Genomic DNA, 24,914 nt, shown 5'->3' with positions numbered 1-24,914 from the left:
ATTGATGGTAGCAACACATTTCAGAAGTTAGTACAGGGTAGCATCCATTCTTTTAACCACCAAATGTTTTTTGTTTTTTTTGTTTGGTTTTTTGTTTGTTTTAACTACTACTACTTTATATATCTTCCAGAGAAAAATGCTGCTCAATCCCACAATTCCCGAAGAGCTCCCAAAAACATGTGGTCCAAGGCTGAGGTTGCTGCAGTGATGAGGCATTTTAAAGACCACATAAAGGGAAACTAGCCACCAAAAATGAATGCAGTCATTGCAAATTGGTAGAAGATCCGGTGTTGGCAGGAAGAACAGTTCAAAACATAAGAGATTTTGTAAGAAACAGAGGATTAACTGCAAAAAGGCAGAAAAAAATGAACTAAAATAACTGTTTAGAGAGCTGTGGTTTTACATCTTGGTCAGATTGCCAATTGTTGTTAACACTGATGTTCTGTTTAAAGAAAAAAAAGTTCTTGTTAAATACAGAAGTAGTTTGTATTTCATAATTTTTACATTTAATTTATTTAGGGTTTTTTTTGACGGGTTATATTTAAAATAAAAAATTATAAATGCATATTTTCTCCCCTTAATATTTACCTTTAAACTATTAAAATTCATTTTAAATGTTTTTAATTTTTCTGTTTTCTATATTTTTATATTTCTGTGGGAAGCGTGGGCATTTTTGTCCATAGATTTCTTTTTTTATTTATGGTTAAAATTAATGTTCAGATCCAAGAACACTAATAAAATGATGTTCCAGTAATCCTGTGTCCTGTCAGATGTGTATTCATGGTAATGATGAGCTATTTACATATTACATCATTGTCCCTTTAAAGACCCAATATTGTTTTTTTTGGACCTCATAAAACACATTGTTGTCAAGTGGACAATGTCTCCAGAAAACACAATAGAGTCTGGTTGGTGTGTATCAGTGTATCTAGACTTCTATAGGGAGTGTATGAGGTCTGAAGTGACCCAAATTTTTTTCAGATTTTTTCGAACACTTTAACCTCGCTCCCTTGGCTCTAAGTCCTTTCAAAAGGGTAGTCCACTTAAACCACCACCGGGCGGATTGACGTAGTATAGTCCCGCCATACCACATAGACCCGTATGTGTGTGTGTGTGTGTGTGTGTGCGCACATGTGCGTGTTTGTTTGTTTGGTTAATATCATTAATCATGTCAGTGACAACCCTAGCAGCTGTAACAGCGAGCTGGTTGCTCTTTGTTAACATGCAGGTCATACAGAAAAGCTGACCTGTAGTTTGAGTTATTTTCAACACCTATAAATCAAATTCGGATACGATTTCTGCAGCATTAATAATATATTGGACTACGCTGTGGTTAACAGGTGCTTTTAATCATTTAAAAACATGTTGCTTGAAGACGTTTCACCTCTCATCCGAGAAGCTTCTTCAGTTCTAAGGTCAAATGGCGGAGAGTGCCAATTTTAAACCCAGTGGGAGTGACCCCCCACAGAGGGACAAAAGGACCCCTGATGATCCTCTAATCGCCTGAGCCAAGGTGTGAAACTGGGTGTGGGTCCCAATCAGCCAGAGTTTCGGGTGAGCTCATTGTGAAACCTGGCCCCACCTTATCATGTGATTTCCTGAGGTCAGATGGCCCAGGATGTGAGTGGGCGTTAAGGCGTCTGAGAAGGATCTCAAAACTGGATTATAGATGGCAGAGAGTTGGTGTCGTAAACCCCGCCTCTGTTCAAAGATGGTCACTCACAGTGGACATAGATGCTTCTTTCACTCCTCTTTCAAACCATCTGTCCTCTCTGTCCAAAATGTGAACATTGGCATCCTCGAAAGAGTGTCCTTTATCCTTAAGATGCAGATGGACTGCTGAGTCTTGTCCTGTGGAGGTGGCTCTTCTGTGTTGTGCCATGGCTTTGATTTTGCTCATGATGTACTGGGGAAAATGAGAAATACTTTACTTAAAATCATCCTTTTAATTATTCCCAACGGTTTGGTCTTTTTTCCCCACTCGTTCTCTTCTCCTATGGAAGAAAGAGCAGGAATTTAAGCTCAGGTTACAATTTATCACTGAGCAGTCTAGAGTGGGAAATTTGTCTTTGCCAATGAAGGAAAAAAATAGGCAGTGAAGGAGGAGAATAGTTTGGCAGGGGATCTGCCTTAGCTTTTAAAAAGGAGCAGTGTTCACAACAAACTCAAAGAATGTAACGAACAGTCAGTAATCGAGAGAGCAAATAAGGCATGGCAAAAAAAAAATATTGTTCTTCATTGGCTTCGTACTGTCAACCATATATAATTATTTTTTTGTAATATAGTGAGATATTTATAATCATAGCTATTTTTATCTATTGTAGTTAATGTGTTGTATTTTGTAACTTGGAGCCACAGTGATTGCATAATTTCCTCTGGGATTAATAAATTATTCTGATTCCAAAGGTTCTTAAGTCCACCTGGTAGCAAATATCTGAATATTCCTGAAAACTGTGAAGTTTTAATATTCAAAGTCTAAATCTAATAATCTAATCTAATAAGCAACCCCAAAAAAACTGAGCATTTGGTGTGACTAAAGGATAAAATCTGTAAGACATCAGAAAACATTCTATCATTAACAAAAGAAATACTAAAGTTTAAAGCGTTGGTATTTTTCTTTATTTTGGAATCTATCCTTTGCTTTTAAGCACTCTAACTATCACACACACACACACACACACACACACACACCTACACACACACACACACACACACACACACACTGATGAATGCATCCAGGGCAGTTTGGAGATCTTCCTAAAGATCAAACCATTGGATTAGTAGGAGGCCTGCTCTACTCCCTGAGCCATGTGTTGATGTAGTGAAATGCTAAGTTAGCTAAGTTAGTTAGCTTGGAAAGTCACTTAATTTTTGCTGTTTTCGAACACCATTTCCATTCAGAACTTCATGGTACAGATTAGCAAAGCATCGCACGGTCACTGCACATTTGTTGGGCGTGAATCTCTCATAGCTCCACATCGCAAAGGCTCTTTTGACTTTAGATCTGGTGACTGTGAAGGCCACATGAGTACAGTGAACTAACTGTCATTGTGTTGGTGTAGTTTGAATATTTCATAATCTTTGGTGGTTTTTTATGGCTTTGCTCCCTCTCATGGTCACAGTTGGTATTTGTTATACCCAGATAGTTTAGTAGAAGTGATCAGTTAAGAGGTGCTGTAGCGATTTTAACTAAGCAGTGAAATCTTGGCCCAAACACAGTAAATTTCCATGTTGTATTGTAACCTTGCTAATTGACTTAACGCATGTATAATGCGAATATATGGAGTTGTTAACATGCGTGTGGCTGTAAATCATTGTATATTCAATGCTAGCAAGTATACGTTAGCATGTGTATGCTGTTGTTATGTGGAATAATGCTGTTTCCCTGAAAGTTATGTTCGATGAAGGCAACAGCTGTTTATATTGACAATTAACAATCTCAACTAATATGTTTATGTGTGCTCAGTGAACGAGAAAATGATGATCTGTCTTGTGTTCATTTAGTTTTACCAAAACAAATTGAGAAAGTGAGTAAAAGATGCCATGTACAGAAAACTCAAAGTAACATGACATTAGCTGAAAGTCTCTGTTCAATGTCTGTCTAACTGGGTAATTAAAGGCAACTCTATGTCTAGTGAGGACAGACCAGTCATGTTCAAGAAACCAGTTTAAGATCATGACATGGTGTATTATCCTGCTAGAAGCAGCCATTACAAGATGGGTAAACTGTGAACACTGTGAACACAATCAGCAACAATACTCAAGAAGCCCTTTAAACAATGCTCAATTGCATGGAACCAACGAGTGCTAAGATAGTACACCAGAAGCAATAAACCATTGAAACCACCTGTGCTTTCATGTTGTTAACGCCAAATTCTCATCCGCCATCTGAACCGAGACGCAGTAACAGAGACAGTAACAGCCCTCCTGTTTCAGCCCTCCATTGAAAGGTCTTAAATGATATTGTGATTGCTGCAGGTACAGGTGACTGTTCATTCCTTGTTTTGCTGGGGCTCAGCTCAGCCTTTGATACATAATTCACAGGTTAAAGCACATACCAGGGACTTGGAGCCCTGTATTGGATTGATTCCTCATTTTAAAATCTTGTTTCTTACTTTGATGGCCTTACACACATTACGTGAGGCCTCAACCCTTTTTCCAAGCCAGGTTCTCAGACGTTCCGATGAAGACCTTGACTCTGTGGCATCCATTAAAAAGGAGGTCAAAACTTACCCGTTAAGACTGCGATTTGGGTTGTCTTTCTGCTCCGTTGTTTTGCCATGTTCATGTGTGTCCACATTGCTATTATGGGCTGGCTTTTATTGATTGTGATAAATAAATAAACTTAGTTACTTGAAACTGATTAATGCTGATTAAATACCTGTGTTAATAAACCATTGAACAAGTGAAGCTAATAAAATGGCTAGTGAGTATAGTTTATAAGTATAATTTGAGAGTGAGGGTTAAATTAGGGTTAGTCAAGTATAGCAAGTGCAAATGGTAGATGGGGAGAAAAGAGAAGATCTGGAAAACTATCCAAACTGTATCCAAGACAATATCTCAGATGATTTACAATGTGGTTAATTATTATCATATTTCTACATGAATTTAAATACTTGCTTCCAGAGAGTCATGATCGAGTCTAGGCGTGTGGGACACCATGAAGCTGGCATGAAATATATAAAACACCCAGCACGCCCATGCGGGCGGTTTATCCTTCAAGCTCGGGTCCTCTACCAGAGGCCTGGGAGCTTGAGGGTCCTGCGTATTATCTTAGCTGTTCCCAGGACTGCGCTCTTCTGGACAGAGATCACCGATGTTGTTCCCGGGATCTGCTGGAGCCACTCGCCTAGCTTGGGAGTCACCGCACCTAGTGCTCCGATTACCACGGGGACCACCGTTACCTTCACCCTCCACATCTTCTCGAGCTCTTCTCTGAGCCCTTGGTATTTCTCCAGCTTCTCGTGTTCCTTCTTCCTGATGTTGCTGTCATTCGGAACCGCTGCATCGATCACTACGGCCGTCTTCTTCTGTTTGTCTACCACCACTATGTCCGGTTGGTTAGCCACCACCATTTTGTCCGTCTGTATCTGGAAGTCCCACAGGATCTTAGCTCGGTCATTCTCCACCACCCTTGGGGGCATCTCCCATTTTGACCTTGGGACATCCAGGTTATACTCGGCACAGATGTTCCACTTGGTTATGGCGTTCCATGTATGCCCTGCCTGCTAGCATCTTGCACCCTGCTGTTATGTGCTGGATTGTTTCTGGGGCATCTTTACACAGCCTGCACCTGGGGTCTTGCCTGGTGTGATAGACCCCAGCCTCTATGGATCTTGTGCTTAGTGCTTGTTCTTGTGCTGCCATGATTAGTGCCTCTGTGCTGTCTTTCAGTCCAGCTTTGTCCAGCCAATGGTAGGATTTCTGGATATCAGCCACCTCCTCTATCTGACCTGACCCTTTTTTCAGGTAAAAGTGTTTAAAAGTTGATATATTTCCAATGTGTACACTGTTAAGATATTTAAGAGGTAACCCTTCATTGTTTTGTAAGCTTTAGAAGCATTATATTACAGTTTTGTGCACATATACGTGGCGGTTTTGAGCCTCCGTTTTGTACTGTGTAATGGCCATTAAGATAACGGCAGGAGTTAAAAACGCTGCTATGGTCAGCCATTTCATCAGGAAACCTGCTCTGGTATATGTATAGTAAGCACTTTAGTATTTTGGTTTATTATTTAGTGTTTTTCTTCCACCATGTGACATTAAGCAGTACAGAATGTGAAACCTTTCTGTTCATTTTTACTGCAATAAATGACTTCATGAGAGACGCAAGTCATAATCACTCTCGTGATTCTTTTCCCCCTGTTTTCAGGGGTGTAACATCTATACATACACAGGGATAGACTGACAAGTGAATATTTTTTTACTATCCATGGCTATTCAACACCCTCTTTTTCTCTTTTTTGTAAACATCAGATTTATGAGGGCCTTTGTCTCTTTGAGTGATGATGATGATGATGGTAGTGGTGGGGTTGCTGGTTCATGCTCTTCTGCCTGCACACCTGTTTTGCATTAACCTCATCACCTGCGATATTTAAGGACTACCTCCTGTGTGGCCGAAGAGCAGCGTTGTTTCCAAACTCACTAACTGGTGTCCTATGGGCTGGTCAAGTATTTTCCTGAATACTAGCCCTCCTTTGGGTCTGATTCACCTCTGAAACCTGGTTAGTGACACCTCCCTTAGTGTTCTTCCAGTTTTTAACAAATAAAGGAATTGAGTGACTGTCAGAATCAATCAGTGACTTTATTGCTCGACTGCTGTTATTACTGCATCTAATGCCCGTCTCCTCTCCTTCAGGACCACGATCCTGAGTTGCCAGTCAAATCTTGTCAAGTCCTCATTGTTACATATTGCACCTGTGAGATGTCCTTTTGTGTCAACGGGAACTTTAAGTTTCTGATGCCTGGGTCCTGCTTCAGTGTCTGTTTAATGGCTTTGCCATTTAAGACCATGACAGAATTACAACTGTTTTTATACATAATTCCCCATTTTCAGAGGCGTAAAAGCCCACATAGTAGATGCTGCCAAACATCCTACATGTAAATTGCATTTTAAAGACATTTATATTTAATAAATCCAAGATGTAACCTGTATGCTGACTTGTGGCAGTGAAGTAAACCTAAAGTTAATATCCTTTAGAATTTGGAATACAGGGAGTAAAGAATTCAGCCAATGTGTTTTCTTGTTGCCACATAAGCAAACGCAATCTCACCAACATATTATTATTATTATTATTATTATTAATTTTCCGGTGACATTTGCTTACACGGCAAAAATAAACGCCTTGGCTCCCTTGGAAACAGGGCTGTAATCATTTGGTGAAAATGTTAGAGGGATATTTGATTCGGCACTGGAATGCTCCATATTTAGAAAGACTGACCACCAGCCTCATATTTTTGTCATTCTTGTTTTTGGTAATCTCACAGAAAAATGAAGAATAGTATGTGTTCAGGGTGCAATATATATTTTTACAATAAACTGTAAAACCAGTCCAGTCTAAAAATGTAAAACTGTAATGTGTCTTTGGTTTATCGGGTGTGATATTCCTCTACGTTTCAACAAAACAAAGCTGAAAATTGAACTTTGCAAATTTTGGTGACAAACCTTTAAAAAAAGGAAGAAGGAATGGCATTTAACCCGTGGCTGCTTATTGTGGCCCAACGTATCGTTTACACATTTTGAAACTTGGTTGGATTATCATGCTGGCTTGTTAGACTTTTTTTAATAAGACCCTCTTACCATTAGTGTCTTTACAGGAAGTCCCATAACTATGCGATATTCATCTACTGTTTCATTACTAACGTGTGTTTTAGGAGGAAGCAGTCACATGGAATCCTCCTGGAGACCAACAACCATCTGCATAAGCATTTTTTTCCTCAAACAGTGGGTCTCTAAACGTTCACAAAATGGCACAAAACCTTTGCTAATTTTATTTTTATTATTATTTATTTTTATTAAAATACAAAAACAAAACGGTTGCCATTATTTCAAAATTATTTTCTTAGTTCCCATGGTGACACTAATACAGAAGAATCTGGTGCTGCAGACACAAAGTATACTTCCAGCTGAAATTAATTACTCACAAAGGTGGTACAACCCATATGGAAAAGAAATAGTAAAAACTTACATGATTTACTCATGAAAGTGGCCACTTTCTCATTACTTTCATACATTGTTTTAGTAAGTATCCAAAACATACAAGTTTCATTATATAATTTTTCAAGGGCTCTTATATCTGTTTTCACCTTTGTATGCTTTTCATACAAGTTTCACACAAGACAAATACAAACTTTATAAGATTTATATATATATATATCTTTTCCATATGGGAAAATAGCTGACTAACATGAAAAATGTTGCAAAAGATGTTCTTAGACACACTTATGATTCTGTGACTCCCAAAACTACTTTAATCACACAAACTGTAGTTAAGGTTTGATTCCTTTTGTATCACTCTGTGAGAAAAATGATGGTTATAGTTATTTATGGTAGGTCTTGCTTTTGGTGAACACCTCTGCCAGCTTGTCTGCATACGGTCTGAGAAGCCAGCCTGGGATGCCGTCCGGTCCCAGAGCTTTGTGAGGATTGACCTTTTTGAAAGTCCATCTCACAGCTTCTGTTTTGAGATTTAAAGTTGCAGCCTCACTGTCCTCCTGAGGGTAGAGGATCTGCTCTCTGTTGTCTGCGTCAAAACGAGCATAAAAGTTGTTAAGCTCGTCTGCGAGAGATGCCGTGGGCTGAACACTGCCTGTGTTGTCATACCTGGCTGCTTTATATGCATGAGAATAGAGTTAAAGGCAGAGGGCCGCACTTTTAGCTTGGCACGAACGTCTTTATTTACCCAGGGTTTCTGATTTGGATATATGCGGACAGTGGTTTTAGTGATGGTATCGTCCATGCATTTTCCAAGATGCTGACTTGACTGCACATACTCACAAACTACTCACCAAATATTAGAGAAACTTTCAAAACAAACCAGAAGCTCATTCGCTTGCACTGAGTATGTTTCAAAAAGTGCACTTTTTCACATTTCACAAGCCCTTGCCAAGTGGAATATGTTACTGTTATGGTAGCCCCGTCTCTTTATCTATTTCTGTTTCTCTCTAGTTGCTTCTGTTGTTTTTTTTTTTAATCTCTCCTCATTTTTGGTATACTGCAGTTTTACTGAATCATTATCAGGAATAATTTGCCATAGCTGAGGAATTACATGCACGTTCCAACAGGGCCGCTGCCAATGCATAACAACACTTAATGGGCACTTAAGAGCAGTCAGTGGTAGCGATTAAACAATGTTGTAGATAATTTTGGTCTTTATGGATACTTTTAGTGTGCTCGTTGAATTCCAGGAAAACTGATGTTTGGGGAAATTGTGCCTCAGGAGGTGAGGTGAAAGAAAGACAGACATTAGAGCCTAAAGGTGAAAGTTCAGACAGATGGCATGTCATCTTTTAGGATCCTGAGCATGAGGTAAAATGACAACACCCATTTTTCATTACTGGTACGAAGCACTGTGTAAGCTAGGGCTCTGAATATACAGGATTTGGTTTATCGACTCCCTTACAGGACGACAGCATGTGAAGGGAGCCATCGTTCCATTCTATTAAAGAGTGTACTCAATTTCCCAAAGGCTTTATTCTTTAGACATTTGTTATTTTGATAGATTGTATGTGTGTGAATTCAACTGAAAGTTTATTATTTAATACATATTTAATATACATTATATTTAATGCCTAAAAACTTCAGAGCCCTACATTAAACAGTGGTCATTATGGACAAAAGGTGCAGTCACACTGTCCCCGCTTTAAAAGTTGGTATGTCCTCCACTGAGCTCTCATCTTCCTACTCTAATGTCTGACCTTCCTCCACCAAATCCCCTGACAGCAGTAAGACTGACTCCTCTTCCACATTTCAGAGTAAAATCATTTCTGCCTAACCCTGCCTTCTAATTCTTGTACGAACAATAGGAATGGGAATTGGAGGGCAAGGTTCCCAGTTCCCAGTAGTTCAATTCCTTGGAATTGTTAGGAAGCTTGCCTAGAGATTCAACAAGGCTCTAATGCCTTTGTCTCAATCTCACGGCCCATGTCCACCCCTACTTGTGGCCCACATGACGTGAAGCAAAGTAAAGCTAGTTTTTGGCTACGAGCCCAACGGAACCCAACGTATTAGCCGGAGGTCCCTTTGCGAACCGTAGTAAAAAAAGTGCAGTCTTACCTAATGTAGTCCTATGGTTACAACGCCGTTACTGTTACTAACAAGAAAATGCGGTCGCGTTACTATTTTTCAACAAACAGACGGTTAAAGCTGTGTTCAGTTTACTGCATCTTATATCAGTTGCACGTAGCTGTCTGTATAAGAAGTCTGGGCGCTACAGCTTTAAGCAGCTGCGCGCGCTCCCGTGGACGGCAATCACATTCTGGTAGACAAATCACATTTTGGCACAACCCACTTGAACTACAATCGCATGAGTGCTGCTGTTTGACTGAGGAAGAATAAAGTAGTCGTGGTAAGCCAATCACATGACCACTTCAAGATGATAAAGCAACAAGGTGATATACCAGTTCATAAATTGTGTTGATAGGCCACGTCATGATAAACAATATATACGCGGCGTTTTTTCCTCAATAGTTTCGTCACGTTTACTGTCTAAGGACAGCGCAGCGAGCGCTCTCTGCTTATGAGCAAAAAATAAAAAAATTAAACAAAAAACAGCCCGTTCGTGTTGGTGGAAAAATGCACCATGTCAACCAATCAAAAATCATATGGCAACATGAAATTTGGTTGTTTAGGAAGAGGGGGAAGTTTTAGGAGTGATGGAGAGAGAGAGAGAGAGAGAGAGAGAGAGAGCAGAAAAAGAGAGAGTTTTGAGATGTTGAGAGATTTGTGACGTTTAGCGTGTTTGGAGTGTGTAGTTCATGTGTTGTCTTGTGTAGTGTTGTGGATAGTTTTGTGTTGTGTGTCAGAACAATGAGGCGACTGCTGTCTCCAGGTAGAAACAGGAGTGATACACCTGCTGCTGTCAGACCTGCAGGTATCAGGCTGTGATGTTCTCCTTTACTGTGCACAGAAATTATTATTTTGGAGTGGCACAAACAATTTGTGTGGCATCTTATTGAATGCAGAACTGCTGATTGTTATGTAAATTGTTTGAAATGGTTATAAATAAGAGTAAAAGGTAAATGGCTGCAAAACTTGTGCATAGGATTTTAAAATTCACACTTTATATTTGCATTTAAAGTTATGAAATATGGTTCAATGAACATGTTTGTGGTTGTTACAGTGAAAATATCTCTTTTTCTATTGATTTGAGATCAATTGTGTTAATACAGTATGTCAAAATGAAAACATAACTGTAAATTCAGACACGTGAGGTTGTGCTGAAAAGAATGATACCAAACAAGGCAAAGTAAATAGTTTTTAAAGGTGAAATGTGGAGGGAAAATCAAAAGTAGTTAAAATGCCCAATTATACCCTGGACCCCAGAGGGAGACAGCTGGAGATGGGGAGGGAAGGAAGGGAGGGACAAGAGACCCTTCCCTGGGGCCAGCTCCCCCGCTGACCCCAGTAGGCACCCCTACACTCTGGAACCCACCAGGGCAAGGGGGCCCAGGCCCATCCGGACCGGGGCCCACAGCTGCAGCACCGCCCGGTTCACAGAGTCCGGGGCAGCCCACCCGACCCCACCACAGAGATAACTGCACCCACCCCAACATTCACTCATCTCCCAGACTACACAAGACAATAGACACCAAGTGAACTCCTGAAGACCAGAGAACTTCTGCAATGATGTAACAGCCTCCCCTCCAGTTGCATAGCCCCCAGTTGGCTCGATGCACTAGAGGCCCCCCGCGCCAGGTTTGAGCCCAGTCCGGGGCCCAGCCCAGAGACAGAGAGCACCCAGAACCCCACGCCCGCCCCAAACCCACCCCGGGGCAGCCAGGCTACCAGGTCAGTAACCCACGTCCTCAGCCCTGCTGCACACAGCCACAAGGAAACCATCATCTAAGAGCCACCAGAGATTACAGATTTTATAAATACACATCTTAAAATGTGCCCATCAGGAGAGTTCAGTAGGTCTGTGGGAATTATCGACTAAAACTATGAGGTGACTTCTTAAACCACTCAGTCTTAATTTCAGTGGCAGGTTTTTTATCAAGATCAGATTTCATGGTCAATATTATGCATCAGTTTATTTTCTTTCCATATGTTTAGAGCACTTTCATAATTTCAAAAAAGAAAACTAACAGTTTTAGGACCATTTAAACATTTAAAATAAAAAGTAACAACAATATCTGTCAATGTGACTCTGATTTGTAGTTTTCAATTTAATTTTTTTATACTTTGAAAAGTCATTCCCATTAGGACTATTTTTTAAAATGTAAGAACTAAAGGAAGTTATCAAATTATTGTTCAGCTGAATCTATCCCATGAATTTTGCTGCATGTTCTGATTGTTGTCATGCAGTCTGTTGGTCGACTCACCGATAGATGATGAACAGTACCAGTCCGTTCCCAAAAAGGCTGAAGACAAACGTGAAGTAATAAAGGATGGACAGTTGAGCTCACAGAATATTGTCCCCGTCCCTGCTACATGGTTCAGGTGGTGGATACGACCCAGTGCTGTAGTCATAGTCATATGATGTAGTTTCCATCTTTGTGTCAGAGAAATGCAGAGAAGTGTGAATCAAATGTAACACTGTTCACGATGCGGTCGATATAAAATTGAAATGTTAAAATGTTTAAGCCTAAAGTATAAATGAGCAATAAAATTCTACAAGCTGGAGAACCCCTGGAGAAATCCTGTTCCCCACGAGTTTGAAGGCATTTTAGAGACCCAAAATGTAGTTTTAGTGGAGGTTTTACAGTTAGGTTATGTTTAGGGTAAGGTCAGGGTTAGGCAAAGCATTATGTCAATGAGATCCCACAACGATATGAATAGACGTGTGTGTGTGTGTGTGTGTGTGTGTGTGTGTGTGTGTGTGTGTGTGTGTGTGTGTGTGTGTGTGTGTGAATGAGAAGAGAGTGTTGCAAGAAAGCTCAACACATCAACACGCACTCTGAGCTGAGTGTAGAGCTGTGTCAGCACATTCAGTTCTCAGTTGATTTGGTAATATTTAGCAAGAGTGATCTCTGTCATGAAGATTTTAACACCTAACGTGAGCCTAAACTGCACAGCTAATAAACAGAATAAATATTTGGTTGTTCATCTAAACAACACACGATGCCATGATCAGTCATCTAATCACCAAATACATTAATTTCTCTCAATAAATCCAAGTAATTTCTCCTTATTGAAATGCTGTACTGCTCTCTGGCATTTAGTTCCCGGTATTTGGGTGGTTTTTATTTGCTATTGGACTGGATTTGTCAAACAGAACTGAGGTTCACAGAGACAAGGTTGTGTTGCTCTAAATGAATTTGAAAAAGTCTAAAACAGTATTTAAGGACAGAATGATGTTGTTCTTTTGATGTTGATCTTTTCTTAAAACAATGGTATTGTGATCTGCAAAAGGGTCGGACTATTGCAATATTATTGTAAAGGGAAATGTCATCATTTACAGTAATGTACAAAAGTGTTGACTCATTGGCTTCAAAAACGGAAACATGTGCAATGATTTATTGAAACATGTACAAAAAATACATGGAAATATAGTATATGAGGCAATAACAGAGTTTGTATAATTCTAATGAATTTCACAGTCAGTATGAAATCATGCTTATTATTCAGCATAACCCATCAACCATCTGAGGCAAGCTTTCTTGTAAAGTTTTAATGTAGTCTTCAGGAATAGTTTTCTAGGCTTCTTGAACGATATTCCAAAGCTCTCTGGATGTTGGCCTCTTTTTACTTCAATCTCAGTCACACGCTCTGGTGCAAGGTTCCAGTTTCTAATCTGCAAAATGTTCATGCAAGGAGGCTCTCAAGTGAGTTTATCTCATATGACGTTTGTTTAGGTTGGATTTTGCTCATATTCAATATTTATAGTTATCCTTTTCAGTTGTTTTCCTGTCCCATGTTGCCTGTGTTTAGTCTGTTTTTCTACCGTGTTTAGGCAGTCTGGTCTTTATGTTTGTTTACCTTTTGTCTATGTCAGATTTGTGTCTCGGCCTCTTATCCCGTGTGCATTGTGTTCACTTTTGCTTCCCTTGTTTCATATGTCAAATTCAGTTCACTGTGTTCCCTGCTGTTTTCTAATTACCTTGTGTGTATTTAAGGCCTCAGTTTTCATCAGTTCTTTGTTGCATTCTCCCCATAGGTTATAGTTCTAGTGTTCTATAGTTTGTTTTTGTGTTTTTATAAGTTTTATAAGCGGCCTTTGGAGTTTACTCTTTGCCTCTGGAGTCCTGCATATTACCTGCCTGTAGTGATAGTGTGACGAAGCCCCATGAATGTGTCCAATCTTTCCAGACAATTGCTTTGCCAAAAAGCAGCTGTTCAGCAGCTCCAGCAATTGAACCGCTCTATATGGTCCTGCATAATTTAATACACATACATGCACACACAGACTTCGTTTGGACACACCCCCTTTGGGCTTCAGTGTCAGATGTAACATCACTACCTACCTGCCACACAGCATCATTGAGACTGTATGTTGTACATCATCAGGCAGCTCTATCACAACCAGAACACCAGCCCATCAGTAGTTTGCTTTGTTTTCAAACAGACAACAGTCTAAGTGAACTCCATACGTCACAACAAACCACGTGCCAATGTTCAGTCCACTCACTGGTCAGATGTGTCTGGGACAGGAGCAACTGAAGTAAATACAGGAAGAAGTGCAGTTTTCTGGACTACTGAAGAACATGGAGAACTTACATTCATTCCACGGATATTTGCTAGCCTGTACAGACCCTTGCACATCTATAGTAACTTGCCACATCCCAAAATTCAAAGCATATGGTGGAGATATCATCTGAATTTCAGGAGCGGGACCACTCCTCCTTCACGCCCCCTCTGGCCTCAGCCTATAAAAGCTCCCAATATCCAATACCCGCTGTTCTCATTTTCATGCTCCACCCTACCCCCCCTTTTTTCTTTCCTCTCTTCTCCTCTCCTCTCTTCCTTTCCTCCCTTTATTTCTCGTTAGTACAGGGGGTTCTGCCCGGCCCGAGAGCCGTCACCAGTCCCCTTCAATGCCTTCCCCAAACCGCAGCACTAATCACACTTCCTCATCCCTCATTGCTCATTGTTACCAAGGGAGTGGTCCCTGCGAGTGAAATGTTTTCTAGTTCAAACTTATAATGTACACCTGGTAGTTAAGTCGAGGTTAGATCACGCTTAGATCATAAACAAAGCACTCTGGAGTTTTATGGAACTGTACAGTGTCTACACCATAGTGCAATTATTATGTTCACACTTGCACAATTGCTCTGTGCAAAGGGGGGAAACAAACCAGTTTGACTTAAACAGACTAAACACTGCAGATGTGATAACATCTTTAGTTAAACTGCAGGTATGTCTTAAAGACATAAAGACCTGCATGACCTCTAATTTTCTGCTTTTAAATTCAGATAAAACTGAGGTTATTGTATTCGGCCCTGGTATCCAACGAGATTCTTACTCTGCATGGCATTACCTTGGCCTCCAGTAACACTGAGGTATGTTGGAGTCCTTTTTGACCAGGATATCTCCTTCAATGTGCACATGAAACAAATATGGAGGACTGCTTTCTTTCATTTGCACAATATCTGTAAAATTACAAACATCCTGACTCAGAGTGATGCTAAATAATTAGTTTGTGCATTTCTTACTGGACTACTATAGTTCATTATTATCAGGCTGTCCTAAAAACTCCTTGAAAAGCCTTCCGTAGATCCAAAATACTGCAGCAGTTTTACTAACAGAAACCAGAAAGTGAATGCATATTTCTCCCATACTGGCTTCTCTTCACTGGTTCCCACCAGTCTATATTTAATCATTAATCATCATTATTCTCTGTATGTCTTCCACAGTCTGTTTTTCTCCCATCACCTACAACCATTTTCGGCAGATGGCCCCTCCCTGAGCCTGGTTCGTCAGAGGTTTCTTTCCACTAAAAGAGAGTTTTTCCTTCCCACTGTTGCCAAATCCTTGCTTAGATGGGGTCATTTGATTGTTGTGGTTTCTCTCAAATATTGAAGGGTCTTTACCTTAAAATATAAAGGGCTTTGAGGGACTTGTTGTATTTTGGTGCCTTGTATGAATAACATTGAATGGAATTGAAAATGAACATAGATGCACAAAACATTTCTCATTTGTATTGTAAATGTCATAATGCTTTAAAATGGTACGTTTTCCTGTTTCTAACAGCATATTCTTTTTTCTTTATTTAGTAAGAATACAGGCAATGTACAGTTTTCAAGAAACTATATGAACAGTGATGCTGGCTTCAGAGCCGATGGTAGTGTGTATATTGTTTATAAACCAGAAAAAAAGAAGCACATCAGCAACAAATAACAAGTGGAAAGCATCTGTGTTAAAAAATATCCGGGACATGAAATGGAGAAAGTTACAGCCTTTTGATTTAAAAGTGTTGATTTCATCAAGTAATCAAGAAGAGTGCATTTACTCAAGACTGATAGACATGAAACAACCGTTAAGTTAAAAAAAAACAACAATTTTTCTGATATTTTACATTATCATTAAAAAAACTGCATCTCTATTTACTCTGATTATCTTTGTGTATTACTAAAATTAGTTTGACTACCATGAACTAGTGTGTCAAATTTCAAGAACTTCTGCTGTTAGGCCTGAACACTGGTCAAATATGACTTATTTGGCAGATTGTGACTGAAGTAATAGAATGTAGAGTTTTATCTCATCAATATGAATCTGACAACAGCTTTGACCTGAACCACAGGAACATTTTGGTGACACTAGTTCTTTGAAATCTCGAGATTGATTTAATTCTTATACATCACATCCATTTTTCTATTCCAATCATAGTATGAATTTACCCGTATATGTAATCAAACTTTACTAATCTCCAACTTGAATCGTGAAACATTTGCAAACACTGATATATAACATTTCTAAAACTCGTTTCTTGTACTTTTTGTGGACATGTTGCTTCTGCTGTTTTGACTAACAGAAATGTGTCTCTTTAACTTTGGGAAGTGTTTCACCAGGAGCTGCCTGAAATAGTTCTGGAATTTCTTCCCAACAAACGTGTAGAAGACGGGACTGATGCAAAAGTAAATGTTGGCAATGTAACGAGTGATTTGAAGCGCATAGGCCTGTTTCTGTTCTTCCTCGCAGCTTGTTGGTTCATCATACATCAGTACAATATTATAAGGGGTCCAACACATGAAAAACAACAGCACAATGATGAATATCAGCCGGACTGTCTTGAACCTTGTTACAATCTTGGACGACACAACCGTGATTGTGATTCTTGCATAGCAATAGACAATTACAACCAATGGGAAGATAAAGAAAAGGAAAAGCTGAATGTAAAACCCAGATAATCTCAAGGCATCCACATCAATATTTGGAATGTAACCAGGATATTCTTGACACAGAGTTTTGTTATCAATATTAGACGTAAAAATTTTATGGAGAATCATTGGTCTGACACATGCCAAACCACTGACCGCCCACACCACAGCGCAGGAGAATACTGCATAACTTCGATTCCTCACTTGTAACAGACCCACCGAGTACACAACTGCAAGGTGTCGGTCAAAGGTAAGAAGAGCTAGGAAGAGGACAGAGCTATATAACCCTAGATAGTAGACACTGCCAACAATCTTGCACATAGCGGTGCCAAAGATCCAGTTGGAGAGTTGCATGTAGACTGCCATGAATGGAAGACTACTCGCAAAGATCAGGGAGGACACCACCAGGTTCAACAGGAAGATGTTGGTCACAGTGGTCAGCTGTTCAAACCTAAAAGGGAGTCAACATGAAAAGTTATTATATGTGTAAAATGACTCATAAGTAAAGCATTATAAAACAGCTGTAATTCTCTCTGAGCTCAGGCAGTTTACAGGCAACTGGGATCTGTGGATTGTTTGGTGATACGTCTTTAGAATCAACCTTTTTCTGGAGGTGATCATACCCGTAGAATCTGAGTAAAGGTGTATTTTTGGAGGCCGCAAAGAAATTCAGTAGGAACTTCATGAGGGGAGCATAGAATTAGAGCAGAAAAAGACGATATTTCTAGATTCTCGACTTGATGGAAAATAAGTACGGTCGACTTCCACAAAGTTGTAGTTCAGAGTTCACAGCATTATTACATTATTATACACACATCATTATGTACTATTCAACCATAAGAGCAAAGGCTCAAACTCAGAAACCTTTTGGTGTAGGTGTGGTCTCTCTCTCTCTCTCTCTCTCTCTCTCTCTCTCTCTCTACATATATGTCTGTGTGTGTGTGTGTGTGTGTGTGTGTGTGTGTGTGTGTGTGTGTGTGTGTGTGTTGGGGGGGGGGGTCATTTTTTGAAAAAGCTCTGTGGAGCAGACCGACATTCGAGGGTTTCTTTGGCATGAGAACATTGTCATTCTTTTTAAAAGCACGTTATTCGTATTTGTAGTCCACAGGAACACATGAATCTATGTTTTTCCACTTTTTCCAATAAGTTTCGAAAATGTTGGAGCTTGGTGTCCTGTAGTGCTGACCAATGTGTGTAATGTTAGTTTAACACAAAGAAAATTCAGGGGTGAAAATAACATTTCTAGCTTTTGAAAATGTTTGATAATAAGAGAGAGTACCGCACCAGCAGCTTTTTGTGGTGAAAAGCAGTTTTGCATCCTGTGCAGAATGTCTAGACAGCCAGTGTTATTTGTTAGTTGAAGGAAAGTCTAAGAGTAAAATATTACTTTTCCTAATTTTTCTTTGCATTTGTCCAGATCCAGGCTGTAATCAAAACTAAGAGAATTGGTGTTAATATGAACCCTACTGCCCTAGAAACGGGAAATATATTTATCTTGAGGTCCAATAGTTAACAGGACGGTAGATTGAGTAGATTGTACCTCAAGGACAGAAATGGATATTTACTCCACCATGCATACCAGCCCTTCTTTGTGATTTTATGGAGATTACCACTTCGTGGCTAAGTTGCTGTCAATTCGAATTGCTTCTGCTTTGTTACAACACCACTAACAACTGACAGTGGCATCATTACTAGCAAGCAAATGTCATTACTTGGACCTTGTTGAACAGCTGGCATCTTATCATTGTACCATGTCTATCCCAGCTACCATAGGGTAGCATGTCTTTAGACCATGGCAGGAATCTGGAGCTGGAGTGAGCTGGAGTGCACACACATGCAGAACATGCATGTTCTGTTGCTCTTGCTTTGATCCAGAGGCAACACTGTTCCGCACAGACCCTCTGGGTGTGAGGCAGTTGTTTTAACCACTGACTCCTGCTGCCCCAGGAGTCTATTGTGTGTGAATGTGTGTGTGAATGGGTGGATGACAGGTTGTGTAAAGTGCTTTGGGGTCCTTAGGGACTAGAAAAGCGCCATTTATTTACCATTTATTGTACCTTGACCATTAACCCTTTTATGTAAACTTTCTATCAAAGGAACCTCATTGTCTCAGTCTTTGAATATAGCAGATGGCGGGAATTATGCCACTGCAACATATTTTAGGGACTGCCTGACAGTAAATATATGGGAAAAGAGATTAAATTATAGCTAACCATTGGAAACAACCCACCGTTAATAGATAAAGAAAAAATTGTCAACTCAACAGTGTGCTGAAGAAGCAGTTAGAAACCAAAGAAGCCTGAGAGAAACGCAACATGGGTCTGGGGCTCTTGCTCTTTTCGATCCAGCGCTCAAGCAGATTTTGTTGAATTTCTCCCTGACATTGCTTATTGTGTTTTCTGTGAACACCAAAAACATCTTTAGATTGCCTGCTCACAAAGGTAGAACTGGAAAAAAGACGTCTGGTAGACAGTGGCTTTTCAGAAAGTAGAGCATCTTCTTTCCAGCCCCTGAGGTATTCTGTCACTGTCTTCCACTGTCTGTGGAAGTAGTATGGCTTCATCATGTTACCCTGGTCGTTGTATTTCTGACAACCGCATGACATTTTGTGTCAAATCCACCTCTGCTCCAAAGGGTCTAAAAGCCTGTCATGCTCCTCGCTTTTGTTGCATACTTCGTCCATTTTTCAGGGAAAAATGTCCGAGTGGAATTCTTTTGGAGTATATAAAGATTAATATAAATTGCTACCATATTTTTATTTATATTTTTGTCTGTTTTATGTCCTTTCACCTTTTATTATGCACTTATGACCTTTTACAGTCTAGTATAACATTAAATTGGTGCTTCATAAAAAATTTAAATTAATTATCAAGAATCATGACGGCTGAAAAAGTTTTCATTCAGTTCACTGTGTAGTTGTTTATAGTGAAAGAAACTGAAATGCAATGTTTAAACTCTTTGGTTTTTTTTATATTATAGTTTTATCTTTCATTTAAAGTTCCCATTGTAAGCTAAACAAAAGTGAAATCCCTTTGTTTCAGAAGTCTGAAAAGTAGTTTTTCGTTTGTTTGTTTTTTAAATGTCCTGTTTTCCAAAGCACCTCAGTCAGGCAAAGTCTCCTTTCCAGTACCCTGGTTTAAACCTACCCATGGAGACTGAGAAATGGTATCCCCCCTATTAGATCACACTCTTCAATTACCAATTATCAAGATGATCACCCATTGTATGTATAAAAATATCAAATTATATCCAAATTATATCAATCCCGGTAGCCAAGTTTATATAGGTTCTCCTCGTGTATCGTGTGGAGTATGTGATGATGGGAATTAGGTGAATTATGTGGGATCAATAAGATGTTGAGCAGGGGTAGGAATTAATAAGTATGTTCATACTTCTTCCTACTCCTTTTCAGACCAAACATTGTTACATTATGTCAGACGATTTTGTTTTATTTCATTATATATTTTTTGTTTATCTGAACACATACGTGTGTGTGTGTATATCTACATATATATTCGTATCTGTAAATGAAAATATATGTAGTGTGTATATATTGTTTTTTGTATTATATGTCTGAAACAAATAAAGATACAATACAATACAATACAAATACCCCTTCTTAAAAAAGGACATAATCCCAACTTCCATGCAACATTACAGAGGGATCTCAGCCAAAATAGTCAGACCACATCCAGAACCGCAAGAAACTCAGCATGGCTTTCATTCACCCCATTGGTCCTGCCACCAAGGAGCTGTTTAACCGCTTCAGTGACCTCACTCCCAGTCTAGCCAGTTTGTCTCAATCACACTAGCTCGGATTCCTTTCCCATGAGAGGTGTGATGCTCTGGGTCCCAAAAGTTAGTTTCAAACCTTATGCACACAACTGCAGCTCAACTCTCATAGCACCACACCCCTAAAACACCTCCTGGGAGTGATGGGCCGGCACGAGGGGAAAAATGTAGGTCATATGGCTCAGTACTGCAATATCAATTCCTCCGATATTGGATATTTATATTCTAGAGTTGATTATCATATTAAAATATTTATATTTTCATAATTTGGGGTAAATTTGTAGTTGATCATAAAAAAGAACACAGTGGAAAATAACTATATTATTGGGATTGTCTAAATGATTAATAGGTACCATTTCTTCTTCCTCCTGTCATAGCAATACACGAAACATGCGAAACACGGCTGTATAAATGCCTCAGGCTCACGTGTGCTCACTCATTCAGTGGACGATGGACGATCATCGTCCACTGAATAAAGAGGACGAGAGGGACACGTGCTGCTAAAGAGAGATAGCCAGCGCTCATGGAGTCCTTTGGTGCTGCAGGCAGGCTCTATCCAGGTACAGAGGGAGAAAATGTTGAACTCTTGGCGACATGTAGCACTACTGCTGAATTTCGGAAATTGGAATTACGTCTAGGCTTAGGCTTTTTGTTTAAACTTCCCTTCATCCTTAAAACCCATTTGTTCAAATTAGTAAATATGTTATTAAAATAAATGCTACAATAAATAGCTGTATGAGTTTAGCTTGAAGTAATATGTATGACCCTGAGATCACCTCGCATCAACTCAGTTGGCCTAGATTTAGCCAGGTAAGATTGTAGAGTAGAACATTTAATAAATGCTAGGTATCATTACAAAGTACAGAGCAGTTGCAGTAAAACAGCCAATGTAGGCTTTAAAAAAATAAAACTTCAACTCAGAAATATGTCATACATAGATAAAAACACATATCTTTAAATTTATTCTAAATTGTATTAATATTTTCAATCAGTCACATTTTTTGAGTGATTCTAAATTCAGTGTTTTTTAAACCTGTATGATAATTCTTCATAATTAATCATTATGAAAGGTATGATTTTTAATACAGTACTTTTTACTTAGTCAAGTCAGATGGCTTTATTGTCATTATAACTATGTGCAGTGGTTCAGTACACAGTGAAGCAAGACAGCGTTCCTCCAAGACCATGGTGCTGCAAGCTACAAGTTTTTCACAAAAAAAATGCACAAAAAAACAGTGCAATGCCAGAGGTACAGAACGATACAGACACAAGACAGTGCAACAGAAATGTGCAAAAGACTGAGCAGTGTGCAAAGAGTAACTTGATGTGCGTGGTTGTGCGCGTGTGTATGACATTGTGCAAATAAGTGCTTGGTAGTGACGTATATAATATCCCGAATAGCAAAATTAGTATGGCCCAGATCTGGCCCACACAATGTGCTTGAAGATGGCCCACAAACCACAAAAAATGATGGCCCTTTGGTGGCCCAGATCTGCCAGAGGTGGCCCACACATGGGCCAGCACAAGGCCAGTTGCAGACACACTGGTGGTCCTGTGCTGGCCCACGTGTGGATTACCTCTGTGTAGACTGACTGGTGCCATGACACCAGTCAGTCCGAAGTGCCAGCTTGATGCCAGATCCGGGCCAGAACTGTTTTCTATGAGCCTGGGCCACATAAACCAAACCACAATCAGGTCAGATGTGGCATGGCATCACATAAACAGTGCCATCTACGCCAGGCCTGGGATGTGTGTGATGTGTGTGTGTGTCAGTCCAGTCACTGAATGTTCAGGAGTCTGATGGTTTGGGGGGAGAAACTGTGTCTCAGTCTTGCAGTGAGGGCCCAAACGCTCTGGTACCTCTTGCCAGAAGGCAGCAGGGTGAAGAGTGTGTGTGAGGGGTGTGTGATGTCCTCCACAACGCTGGTGGCTTTGTGGATGCAGCGGGTGCAATAAGTGTCTGATTTTCCAAACGTGGTATAGCCAAAACAAATATAGATCATAGTCATCTGCTCTTGTAGTATGAGGAAGTTGTGTATAAGAATAGTTCACCCTTATTTGTATTTATTTATTGGATTAGATAATAATTTTGGTGAGATGCAGTGTAAAATGTCTGGAGGGTCAAACAGTAAAGTTTGACTGTCCAGTTTGACAGACTTTGAGAGACTTGTTATGTTTTTTTAAGCAGTGATGTACATAAATCCACCCACAAGGTGAATTATGCAGTGATAAAAAAGAGTTGGATGACGTTTGTCTGGACTGTGAGACACGTAAGCTGCTTTTCTCTTGTATCTCTTACAAAATAGCTGCTTGAAGTTTTTTACCAGAAGTGACAGATATTGCCAAATCAGTGAACACTAACAGGTTAGTCATGTTAGCTATGCACTCCTCTTTAATTGCCAGTTAAAGTTTGTGAAACTTAGGATTGTTGTATATCATAGAAACATGTAGAAAAGAAGAAGAAGTGAGTGAAAACTTTTGACCACAACTGTAGGAATTTGAGCCTAAACTAATATTGAAAGTTAGTGTAAATAACAGATTATCTGAATACATATAATCAAGCAAGTTAAATCAGTACGAAGTTTTGTTGGACAACTCACCGGTAGATGATGATGAGGACTATGCCATTGACAGTGAGATTGAAGACAAACATGAAGTAGGACAGGATGGACAGTTGAGCTCCCAAAATATTGTCACTGACCCTCATGCATGGTTCAGCTAAAAGCCCAGTGCTGTCATAATATTCATATGTTGGAGTTTCCATCTTCTTCTCAAATGTTAACAGAGAAATCTCTCTGTCAAATGCTTGAAGAAAAGTCTGTCACAAATAGAAACCCAACTATGGTGCAGTGTGCTTTGTGGCTCAGCTGCAGAAGTAGGGGTGGAGCAGTTGGTTTGGGGTGTGGTATCAGGGGAGGCTGATTCACACAGCTGACTTCCATCATCTGACCATGTCTCCCCATTTGAGTATGTTACAACTGTTCATGGCATGAAGCAGGGGGAGGGCAGCTGCTGCAAAGACAGTTTGAAAATAAAAACAGTCAACCTACAACGCTGTGCGCGTGGGTCCTTTATTTTGTCGCAGTGGTGCCGAAACCCAAGCTGCAGGCCGGGTACAGCACAGTAGAGAAAGAGTGCCTGGCCATCCCCCTGGTTAGGGTTAACTCAACCTACAACACTGTGTGTGTGGGTTCTGTATCATGTCAGAGCAACTATTAACAAATCATTAGAAGGACAAACATTTTTTTATTACTTGTGTATGACAGGAGGAAGACTTACAAGAAGAATACAACAAGAAGCCTGAGGAATCTAAACAGATGTGAGAATCATACTACTGATCTTAATGATCTTATCTGTCTTTGCCCTCTGCTCGTCTGACAGAGGAGAGGACTTGCTTGACTCAGTGTGTTCAAGTCACTCTATCATAAATCCTCAAAGATAGAGGAAGTATCACAAGTGTGTGTGTGTGTGTGTGTGTGTGTGTGTGTGTGTGCGTGTGTGTGTGTGTGTGCGTGCGTGCGTGCGTGCGTGTGTGTGCGTGCGTGTGTGCGTGCGTGCGTGCGTGCGCGTGTGTGTGTGTGTGTGTGTGTGTGCGTGTGTGTGTGGTCAGCACATTCTCGGACCAGGGCTCCTCCCTGAACAGAGGCAACTTCTGTGTGCATGATATTATAACCGCTTATCTTAGTAAGAGAAATCAAACATTTGCAATCCAAAAGACAAAATGATCAAGCAACCGGAAGTTGCCTGGAGGAGGTTGTCAAGTTGAGTACAGAACACACCCCATGAGTAAATAGACATTCATTGACACTTGGCCAGTTGATTTTTTATATGTAAATCCAATAACCTACACGTGCAGGTATGAGCCAAGTGCACAAAGCATCATAAAGCATTCATTCTCCTGCACACAGCTCTGCTTTTGAAACAAAATTCTGCTTAAATCAATCAGACTTTTGACAGTGCGAAGCCAAAAGGGAGAAGGTCGCATTGAACACACTACAGCATGACACCACCTCACTGATTGGCAGGTTCAGTTTACTGTGTTACTCTAAGATGCATCAGGGCAGCACCATATTTGTTTACACTTATTTAAACTTTCCTAAATAATTTGATTTTTGATGTGTAGCAGTGGAATTACTGACAATTTA

The 24,914-nt window shown here is 39.9% G+C and overlaps 1 protein-coding gene across 1 annotated transcript; it reads right to left on the bottom strand.

Moving 5' to 3' along the window:
* Positions 1-15,776: 15,776 nt before the first annotated feature.
* Positions 15,777-23,629, bottom strand: LOC113029380 (C-C chemokine receptor type 3-like). The gene is made up of 2 exons (XM_026180219.2): positions 23,370-23,629; positions 15,777-17,428 (listed from the first exon to the last, which is right to left on the bottom strand). The coding sequence occupies exons 1-2, from the start codon at positions 23,531-23,533 to the stop codon at positions 16,573-16,575; spliced, it is 1,020 nt and encodes a 339-aa protein (XP_026036004.1). The 5' UTR covers positions 23,534-23,629; the 3' UTR covers positions 15,777-16,572.
* Between the last annotated feature and the right edge of the window lie 1,285 nt (positions 23,630-24,914).

The sequence above is a fragment of the Astatotilapia calliptera genome, chromosome 9 (assembly GCF_964374335.1).
Source record: "Astatotilapia calliptera chromosome 9, fAstCal68.1, whole genome shotgun sequence".
In the NCBI taxonomy this organism is placed as follows: domain Eukaryota; kingdom Metazoa; phylum Chordata; class Actinopteri; order Cichliformes; family Cichlidae; genus Astatotilapia; species Astatotilapia calliptera.
The sequence above is the reverse complement of the archived record's forward strand: the minus strand, read 5'-3'. Positions and strand labels throughout refer to the sequence as shown.

Coding starts and splice junctions, on each gene's coding strand:
- LOC113029380 (XM_026180219.2), bottom strand. CDS start 23,533: ATGGAAACTCCAACATATGAATATTATGACAGCACTGGGCTTTTAGCT. Junction 17,429..23,369: donor GTCCTCATCATCATCTACCG/GTGAGTTGTCCA, acceptor ACTCCCTTTTAG/GTTTGAACAGCTGACCACTG.